Source organism: Eupeodes corollae, chromosome 1 (assembly GCF_945859685.1).
Source record: "Eupeodes corollae chromosome 1, idEupCoro1.1, whole genome shotgun sequence".
NCBI classification, from domain to species: Eukaryota; Metazoa; Arthropoda; class Insecta; order Diptera; family Syrphidae; genus Eupeodes; species Eupeodes corollae.
In genome coordinates, this window is record NC_079147.1 from 92,260,812 (window position 1) to 92,271,857 (window position 11,046).

The window sequence follows — 11,046 nt, forward strand, 5'->3', positions numbered from 1 at the left end:
GTTATAACGATGACGACGAGCGACGTCGACATCGTTGAACTTTTTTAACTCTTTTACGTAATAAATTCTCCTGACATAATATCTCTAAAACAAAAATTAAAGTAGAAGAACCCCAGAAATAGGAGGAGGAATTTAAGAAAATTTAGCTTGATTTTAACTCACCAGCATCATCCAGGAGAATATTGTCTGGTTTGATATCCCTGAAAATAAACAAATTTAATGAGTTACGTTATGAAATAAAATACTATCTCCAACTATAGGAGGAATGGCAAACAAGGAATATTGATACTGCTTCGAAAGAGTAGAACAGAACGGTACCAAATCACCTGCATTTCCGGAATTGTTGTAACACAAAACAAACATGTACCTAGTACTTGCATTCCAAATAAGGTCAGGAGCTATGAGAATGTCCATTCCATGTCATCATATGAAATGATTAGAAATGCTGCATCAACGAAGTCGATACTTAAATGCTTCCCCACAACAACCCAATAAAAAACAAGAAAAACCCCTGTTTAGGTGATGTGGTGTTTACAAAAATGACTGTAATTTACACAGCTCCAAAACACTGACCAAATCCATCGATTTTAAGTCAATATGTTGGCAGTCAATGTAGAACAAGTTGTTCCCATTATGTTCTACAAATTTCTATAGCTACCAATTTTATTACCTGATGTGATGTACATTTAGGTCATATGAACCATAATTTTCTCAAAACATTGATGGCAGGTCATGGTGTGAATAGGGTGATGAAGTAAAAAGCACGACATGATTCAAGGAAATTTGTGTAGTTGGCAGTTTTACAACGTCCCTTTAGTCAGCTAAAAACCTTCTGATACATTAAGTGTGAAACTTTTAAGCACCATACCTATAAAGATATATCTAGCCTAAAATAAAATTCCCATTAAGTAAATTAAATTATTAATTAGCCTGTCACTTCTGTGCATGGTTTTGGTTTTTAGACTTTATTATATTTCACGTTCATATATGTATTTCATTGATATAAAGGTAAAGTCCATTTACTTAGAAAAAAAAGTTAAGAGGAAATCAGATAAAAAACCTGTTTAATGTTGTCAATTGTGGTCTTATTCTTCACTTCCTCCAAAAATTTCGTGCAAAAACTTAAATTTTTGGGATAAGCTGCATTTTTATTTGAATCCCATTTTGTTGAATACCTTTGTATGAAGTTTATGAGGTTTACCTTTGTATCGCCAAAAATATTATGAAAATGGAGTTACCTATGTACTACTCTTTGTTTGTGTAGATATTCTAATGCTGAGCCTAGGTCACATATTAATAAGGCAGTTGTCAGTGAAAGCTCGAGTGGGAAGGTTCATGTCCTCGTCGTGTTCTGCATTTTTTTTTCGATTATTTGTTGTCTTGTCTCCCGTCCCCGTCCTCGTCGCAGTCTCGTTATGTTAATTTATTTAAAACAATACAAAACAAAAAAAAATTGAAATAGAACCAAAACAAAACAAAAAAAAAAAATAGTGATAAAAAAATATAATAAATGAAACTAAAACAACAGAAAATAATAATGATACAAAAAAAAACAGTGAAAAACAACAGCATTCATATTTAAAAAAAAGCAACACAAAGGGAAAAAGAAATAAATAATAAAAAAAATCTACCAGAACACAGTAAGTGCATTCCCTTCACTCTTTCTTTCATTTTTCTCTACAGTTGAGTGGCTCAGCAGGTGCATGCATTGGGCTAAGCTTTTTTGAAAGCTCGTTGGTTCATTCAATAACAAATGGATTGTAGATTACTGTTTTGATTGTCATTGTCCGGACCAATTCAACGTCACTACTAAAGGCATAACACTAGTAGTGAGGTTGCATTGTAAAGATCTTTAAATAATCTTATACAGTAATATACTTAGAAGTTCGTTTGTTTTGATTTTAAGATTTTTTTTATATTGCAATGACTGGTTATTTTAGAGTAGATTATAGTAATGTTCGTGGGGTAAGATCGAATTTTCTGTCTGTATACATCCACATTAATTCTAACAGACCAGCTGTTTTGGCATTGAGTGAAACCCAAGTAGGTGAAGATTCCGATCCTGCTGAATTTTTTATTCATGGGTATTGCTTAGTGCCATTATTCTTCTCATGGTCTCGCCATATATATTAGGAATGATGTTGCATATCAACTTTTACCACAATACGGTCATTGTACCAACTCCCTTTTTAATTTCATGTGGTTAAAACTATCCGTGAATAAGCACATCATTCACTATTGTTTTCTGTATCGGAGCCCAAACCTGGACAGAGTTTCAACTTCTCAGGAATTTGATGCTCTGTCTGACTCCATACAAAGAATTGTCTCCCTGTATCCTCACACTGAAATCGTTATTACGGGCGATTTCAATGTTCACAATTCTTCGTGGCTTCGCCATTCGGGCCAGACAACGCCCGAAGGAATGTGTGCTGAGATTTTTGCTGAGTTTAACCATCTTACTCAGCTTGTCAATGAGCCTACTCGAATATCAGACGTTAACGGCCGAGCAGAAAATACCCTTGACTTGTTTCTCACTTCTGATCCTGATAAGTACACAATCAGTGTATTGACGCCTCTAGGCACATCGGACCATAGTGTTATATCTGCTAATTTCTGGTGTCAAACAAATCCAGTTAAAGAAAGAGCTCCAAAGAGAACCGTTTGGCAGTACGAGAAAGCCAACTGGGACGGTCTCAATAATTTTTTCAGGATCTTTAACTGGTCGCTATGCTTCCTCGGTAGCGACGTAGCGACTCCAGTGCAGATATGATTTCTAGTATGATTCATTTGGGAATGGAAACGTTTATCCCGAATAGGGTTAAAAGTATTAAACAAAAGGTTAAATCATGGTTCGATTCGAGCTGCAAAGAGGTTATCAAGGAGAAAGAGGTGAGCTTCCGGTGTTTTAAAGCCAACCCAACTGAGGAAAACCGGAAAAAGTTTAAGCAAGCCAGGAAGGCCTACAACGCCTATATTCGAAGGACCAAATTTTGACATGACCTAAAATTACGGAGAAAAATACTGCAATGTCCCAAAGGCAGTAAGAATTTTTGGTCATTTGTAAAAAACATGAGGAATTCTTCCTCTTCCTCGGTTCCTACGCTTGTTGTCAATGACACTCCTTTAGTTAGCTCTATTGATAAAGCCAACTTATTTGCAAGGCAGTTCGCCGAAAATTCCACCTTACCAGATAATGTCATGACTCCCCCAGTTCTTGAACGCGTAAATGATTCTATGGGACCAATCTTTTTTCGTACTCGAACTGTTGCGAGAGTTCTTAAAGATATCAACATTCATAAAGCCGCTGGCCCAGATGGTATCCCCGCTATTATTCTGAAGAGGTGTTCTTCCACGCTAGCAAAACCACTGCGTAAGCTTTTCCATCTATCCTATTCTTCTGGGCTCGTTCCGAGTAGTTGGAAAACTGCATTTGTTCAGCCAATTCCAAAAAAAGGCGAATCTTCTTCTCCCACAAATTACCGACCGATAGCACTAACGTCCCTTCTTCTAAGGTCATTGAAACGCTGATTAATTATCAGCTTAAGAAATATCTTGAGGAACGGAAGCTTCTTAATGACCGGCAATACGGCTTTCGTAGCAATAGGTCTACTGGTGATCTCATGGTTCATCTCACCGAACAGTGGAACAGATCTTTACATCGTTTTGGAGAAAGTAAGATTATTGCACTTGATATTTCAAAGGCATTTGATAAAGTTTGGCATCTTGCTCTCTTATCGAAAATGCGTGCTTTCGGTATCGACGAATCTCTTCTTCGTTGGATTAGAAATTTTCTTTCGAACCGTTCAATACAAGTTGTTTTGGACGGATTCAAGTCTGAAACTCATAAAATAAACGCTGGTGTGCCCCAGGGCTCTGTTCTATCTCCGACCCTCTTCCTCATTTTTATAAATGATCTCCTGTCTGCTTCTTCTAATCCAATAAATTGTTTCGCTGATGAAAGCACTCTTAGCTTTTCATATTCGTTTCCAGACTCACAACCCTCCTCTTCGGATGTGGAACTGCAACGGCAAAATATGATTAGCTCATTAAATTCCGACCTACACAGCATTGTACAATGGGGAATAAAAAATCGTGTGGAATTTAATGCTTCGAAAACGCAATGCTGTCTTGCATCGTTAAAGCGAGATAAACCGTCTTTGCCACTATCTATGAGTGGCACTTGCATCAACGAAACCGAAAATCTTGACATCCTCGGAATGTGCATCAGCATCCACCTATTGTGGAGCGATCACATACGCGATGTTGCTAAAAATGCCGCAAGATGTCTAGGTTTTTTGAGACGTTGCAAGAAATTTTTTTCTCCGTCTGATCTGGCTACAATCGTCCAAAACTTGAATATAACTCTCATCTTTTTGATGGTGCTCCAGTAACTTATTTAAGCCTCTTGGACAGTATTCAAAAAAGAGCTTTTAAAATGATTGGTGACATTAACATCATCAACTCGTTTACATCACTCGAACATCGACGCAAGGTTTCTTGGCTTACCCTTTTTTACCGTTATTTTAACGGACTATGCTCTAGTGAAATAGCCAGTTGCATTCCTCCCCTTAAACAATTAAACCGTAATACCCGCGCTTCTAGGAATGCCCATCAGTTTACCCTTGAGCCCAACTTCGGCCGTACTATGAAGTACAGAGATTCTTTTTTTAGCTGTACTACGCGAATGTGGAACGCCTTGCCACCCTCTATCTTTAACTGTCATTGCAATGTTCGGAAATTTAAAACCAATGTACACCGACACCTCCTATCCAACTCTTCCCTCTTTTCCTAATGCTCACACTGTGTCTTTGGCATATTAAAGGTATAAACAACCCTTTAAGTGTTTGCTAATTATAAAAAAAAAAAAAAAAAAAAAAGGCAACGCTTTCCTCAGAAAACTCAACCCATAAAAAAAAAGAGGCTGGGATGCGACTCACACTGATAACTTCCCATCTCATTTTTCTTGCTTAAAAGTTTGTAGGTTTTCGTGTTGGGTTTAAAAAGTTGTCAGTTGAATTATTCTTAAAAAATTTAAATTACCAAAAATATTTTTCAAGTCATCATCAATCAATTTTAACGAAATTTGTGTACTATTTTTTCTATATTTTATTTTCTTATGAAAAAACGGACAGTGTGATTAAAAAAAACCTACTAAATATCGAAAAAAATATTTTCAGTCAAATAAAAAAAAAAAGTTTGAAGACAGTATTTTTAATTTTTGAAAAGCTATTTGAGACGAAATTAAATTTTTACCACATTTTAGTAATGTTTTTTTTTAGGTTTTTATGTTTTAAAAAAAGAACTGTGAATTAAATTTTTCTCAAATTGTTTCCGAAAAAATGTTAACAACTATATTCTTTATAAGACAAAATAAGTTGGAAGCCATAATCTCCAGTTTTGAAAAAGATACTTGAGTCGAAAATCAATTTTAAACAAGTTTGAGTAATTTTTTTAAGTTTTTTAGTTGTTTGTAATAAAACTGTCATCTCGATGTTTCTCAAATTTTTTTTTAGAATATTTGAAACAATATTTCTTAAAAGATAAAATAAGTTTTAAGCCATTATCTCAAATTTTTGAAAATATATGTTTTTTTACGATTGTATTTTTCATAAAAAAAACTGTTAATTTGATTTGTTTCAAAATTTTTCTTTGAGAGCAGCTTGAGGAAAACATGAAACATCCAACTTATTCCTAGCGATGACGATGCATTTCGATTTTATCGGGTTAAGTATCTAGCAATTTTCTATTGACCATCGATAGATTCTTTTTAAATCTTCATTAATACATGCAACGTAGTGTTCAATCATCCCTAAGGGACATTGACAACTTAGGTACAGCTGAGTGTCGTCGGCATACATGCGAATGGAACAATTTTTTACAATACTAGGCAACTCGTTCACATACATTGAAAAGAACATGGGGCCTAGTATTGACCCTTGTGGAACACCATTCGCAACAGGTAAGAAGATCGATTTTTGTTGATTATGTTCAACCGTCTGTTCACGTTCTGTTAAATAAGAAAACAATAGATCGACTGCAGAGGAGGAAAAATTGAAATAATTTGAGAGCTTAAGGCAAGGAACGCTGCTCTATTAAGGTCGGAAAAGATCTTACCGATGCATTTGATGTCAAAAAAGGTTTTAGACAAGGCGATGCACTGTCATGTGACTTCTTCAACATCGTTCTGGAAAGAATTGTGCAAAACTCAACCGTCAACACTAGAGGCACTATCTTCCAAAGTCCATCCAATTACTCGGATACGCAGATGATATTGACATAATTGGAAGATCAAAGGGTGATGTCAGTGGAGCGTTTTTGAGCATTGCGATGGAAGCGAAGAAGATGGGTTTAGTGGTCAATGAGGGCAAGACCAAGTATATGCTGTCATCAAAAAAGGACACTGAACGACGACGTCTTGGACAAAACGTTACCATGGACAGCTATAACTTTGAGGTAGTTAAGGACTTTGCCTACCTAGGCATCGCTATTAATACAGACAACGACACCAGCGCTGAAATCAAACGCAGAATAACTCTTGCAAATCGCTGCTTCTTTGGACTTAGAAGGCAATTGAGAAGTAAAGTCCTCTCTCGAGCATGTAAAATCACCATCTATAAGACACTCATCATTCCTGTTCTCATTTATGGCACTGAGGCCTGGACCCTGTCAAAGAAAGATGAGAGCGTCTTAGGATGCTTCGAGAGAAAAATTCTTCGGGTGATTTTTGGTCCCGTACGCATAGATGAAGAATGGAGGAGAAGATATAACGACGAACTGTACGGGCTATACAGCGACACTGACCTAGTTAGCAGAATTAAAGCCCAACGGCTTAGATGGCTAGGTCATGTAGAGCGGATGGACATCAACGCTTTAGCCCGGAAGGTCTTCGAATCAAATCCCGAGGGACGGCGGGCGCAGTAGAGGAAGACCGCAACTCAGGTGGCACACGCAGCTGGAAGAGGACCTCAACCAACTTGGCGTGCGAAACTGAAGACAGCAAGCTAGGGACCGAGCTGGTAGGTAAGTAAGTAAGTAAGGCAAAGAATGTTGTGAATTACCATATCGAAGGCCTTAGAGAAATCGAGAAGAATTAGAAAAGTAACATTGTCCATATCAACTGCTTTTCTAATATCCTCAGAAACACTTAACAAGGCAGTCAAGCAGCCATTTTTCTTTCGAAAGCCGGATTGTCTTGTGGTCAATAAGTCAAACTGTGTTAGAAACTCGTTTATTTGCTTTTGAAGTATTCTATCAAAAACTTTCGATTTTTAAGAACTTAGGGTGCATCATATCAGTTCCTACAGCGTTAGATTTTTTCGATAGAAGGGCCTCAACTACATACTCCGGGGTAATGGGAGAGAAGTCGAAAAGGGGTGTATTAGGCCTAGCATTTGATAAATTATTTTCCGATGAATTAACCCGGTCTGGAAAATCCGAGGTGCCTGTCGTGCTTGAGACGAAAGATAAGTTTAGGGCATTTATGTCAAGCAAATCTTTAGATTTGTTATCGAATATACCAATTCCTATGTTTTTCAGATTCTTCCAAATCTCTTTGCTTCCCAATGCGGCATTAAAACGTGTTGAAAATGTCTGAGCTTTGGCCTTGCGTATCTGCCAAATAATTTTGTTTCGCAGTTTGGAATAATTTACATCAATGCGGAATAATTTCCAGCGTTTGAAGAATAAATCTCTTTTTTTAATGAGAGAGAGAATACTTCTCGTTATCCACGGTTTGCTATTTGGACTGAAAGTTTTAGTTCTTAGAGGCACATGACTATAATAAAGTTCATTAATTTGTTCAGTTAAAAATCCCGGAAATCTCTGTATTCGATGGTATGGTTTTGCCTATGTCTTTCAAAGTGGAAATCATAAACTAAGAAAATTAGGTCGTGTTTTGAAAAACCTGAAGCAGATAGTTGATCGTAAAGAATAACTTTATTTCGATCACATACTAAAAATAGATCCAACAATGAAGGATTACCATTATTAGTGAAATGTGTAGGCTCAGATGTGTTTACCGAAAATAGATTAAGCGTCAGAAATTGATCATACACGTTATTTTCCTGTAAGATATTGCAATTGAAATCACCACTTAGGATTATGTTAAAGTACGAAATTGAAACCTCTTCTAAAGTAGTGATAAGAGGAGAAATACAAATATTTCTGTTGGGTCGATATACTGTTCCCACTAAAATTTTTCTTGATCATTCGAAATTTCTACGAAAGCGAATTCCATTTCACTTCCGTTACAAGAGACAGTTATCTGTCTTGATTTTAATGTTTCTTTGACATACATGGCAACTCCCCCACCTCTGCAGCGTACTGTATTCGAACGCTATATCTTATAACCTGTGAGAGAGCATTATGTTGTTGTTTTGAGATTCAGAAAGCCAAGTTTCAGATACACAAACCACGTCAACATTAGAACCTTCAAATGTAAAGCGAAACTCGTGAATTTTACATAGCAAACTTTGTGCATTGATGTGAGATACTCTAAGGCCAGTTTGATGTCCACTCAAAATATTAATCATGGTGCGCAAATTAAGATCACCCATCGCGAATGAAAACAATAAAATTCAAAGTGCACAAAGAAAAAACAAAGAAGATTTACTGTATGCTAAAAATCCTTGAAAGATAATGTATTGTTTATATAATTGAAGTTGTAAAGCTTAGTAGGAAGTTAAGGACAATAATAAAAAATATAATGGAAATGAGAAAGTAATGAGAAAGTAATGTAACAAATAAGAGATGAAAAATAAAAAAAAAATATAGAGTAAAAGCAGAAATTAAAACAAAAAAAAAATATGTATATATTCTAAGTAGGTATTTAAATATTAAACATTATATTTCAGAGTTGGCAACCATATTCAAATCCTCCAAGCAGTCGATCAGTTGAGCATCTTCATTCATAACTGCTGGAACACATTGCAAAAATCGGAGCCGCAGCAGGAGCTGAAATCGTAATAGCTGTCACAGATTGTCGTACGTTAACAGAAAGTACGCACACAATGCGTCGTACGGCTTTTTAATAAATTCCACTAAAAAATAAAACATAAATTATAAAAATTAAAACAAACAACATCACATAAAACACACTTGGCAAATTGAATTGTTGGGCAATTGCTTCCCATTCCTTTGCTTTGATTATATTGTTTTTAAAGTGTCTGTTTTTCAAATTCCAAAGGACGTCCCTTTCACTGACCGCTTCACACAGGTACATTTTCCCAAATTCATGGCCAAAACTACAAAAAAAAATTTTCGATTTGTTGTTTTTTTTTAATGCCAATTTGTTTACAAATAACATGAGCTTTGAACCTCATTAATCATGCGATGCAAATTGTAACTGTTTAATCAGTAGATGCTTTCAAAGTAGAAACTTTCAATCAACGAGGCCAGTAGCAAGTTTGGTTTCTTATAAGAAGTAGTTTGCTTTGTTTTTTATTTAATTTTTTTTTGGCGATTTTCAAAATAATTTAACATGGATTCTGTTGCTAGTGGTATGTTAAAAAAAGATAATGACACTTTTTTGCAATATTTTAAGTCCAAAGTAAATTCTCAAGCTTTTTTAGATAATGTGTTTGAGCAGTAAAAATAAACAATTTTTTTTTCTTTAATAATGAAAAAGTTAAGTTGATTTGCATTTTTCTGTAATAAAAATAGTGTTAAAAAATAGTTAAATGTGTCCTTTATGGGAAAAAATCCTAAAACATTGCGGGTTTTTGCGACTTTTTAAAATATTGGCTTTAAAAGATGTGTGGGACGGGGATTTTTTTTTTTTTTTTTTTAATTAGATTTTTCTTTTTTGACACAGGATCGCAATCAAGTTTCATTTTTCTTTCAAGAAATAAGCTTTCTGAATTTTTAAGAAGCTGTACGTCTCGTGATATTACAGAAAAAATTAATTTTTTGGTAGCAAAGGTTGAAAACGAGACCAATATTGAAATTTCGGAGGAAATAAAGAAAAATTTAACGAATTTTGCATATGAACATAGAAGAAGATGGCTGAGTGCCTCAAGAAATAACAACACCTTCTTGAAACAAAATATAAATTGGTTGCAATGTGAAATTTCGTTTCCATGCAGAGCTCATGGCCTTGTTGGACGGCCTCAAATGGATTTTTCAGACCTAAGCGAACGGTCAAAGAGACGTAAAACAGAAGATTTACGTTTTAACTATAGTGCCGAAGAATTAAGCTATGCTGCGCAGATGCAACTTCGAGAAAGAGGGAAACTTGATTCCTCAAATGTAATGAAAAATATAATATTTTCAACTCCTTCACGTGCTGAAAAATATCAAAAAGCTTTGAAGAAAATGGATCAGGATCAGGTATATTCCATATACAGCAGAAGAAGCACTTTCAATAGTTGTTGAAGGAAAATTAACTAAGTTCCTATATACAATCTTATAAGAGATTCTGCAATAAAACATAATAACCATATGTATCCAAACTATGCAGCTGTTTTAGAAGCAAAGAAAAAATGTTATCCTGAGAACTTGGTTATAACTGAATCAGTGGCAGAATCACCTCTTCAAAGTTTATTGGATCACACAATTCGACGTTTGTTTCAAGGAATAAGAGATGTAATAGAAACATTGCATATTAATGAAATGTCTAACATTCACCTCATTTCCAAATGGGGCTGTGATGGAAGCTCAGGCGTGAGTGAATACAAACAACAATTTTCAGATCCGAACATTTCAGATGCTAATATTTTCTTAACATCTTTTGTTCCTATCCAGCTAGTGTCAGGTGACCCAGAGTCATATAGTAAAGTTATACTGTGACAAAATCCTCGTCCATCATCCACAAGGTTCTGCAGACCAATACGACTTCAATTCGTCCACGAAACAACAGATGTAACTGTAAGAGAAGTCGATTACATTGAAAACCAAATATCTCTCTTAACTGAGACTCTAATAGATCATATTAGCGGAAGTATTAAAGTAAAGCATACAATGCTTCTTACAATGATAGACGGTAAGGTATGTAATGCTATAACTGAAACCTCTTCAAATCAAAGGTGTTATCTTTGTGGTCTAACATCA

At 35.4% G+C, this 11,046-nt stretch overlaps 1 protein-coding gene across 1 annotated transcript; it reads left to right on the forward strand.

The window, feature by feature from the left end:
* The first annotated feature begins 9,213 nt into the window (after positions 1-9,213).
* LOC129941567 (uncharacterized) lies at positions 9,214-10,371 on the forward strand. Its single transcript, XM_056050244.1, has 2 exons — positions 9,214-9,497; positions 9,812-10,371. Exons 1-2 carry the CDS (start codon positions 9,479-9,481, stop codon positions 10,369-10,371), a joined length of 579 nt encoding a protein of 192 aa, XP_055906219.1. The 5' UTR covers positions 9,214-9,478.
* Positions 10,372-11,046: the final 675 nt, after the last annotated feature.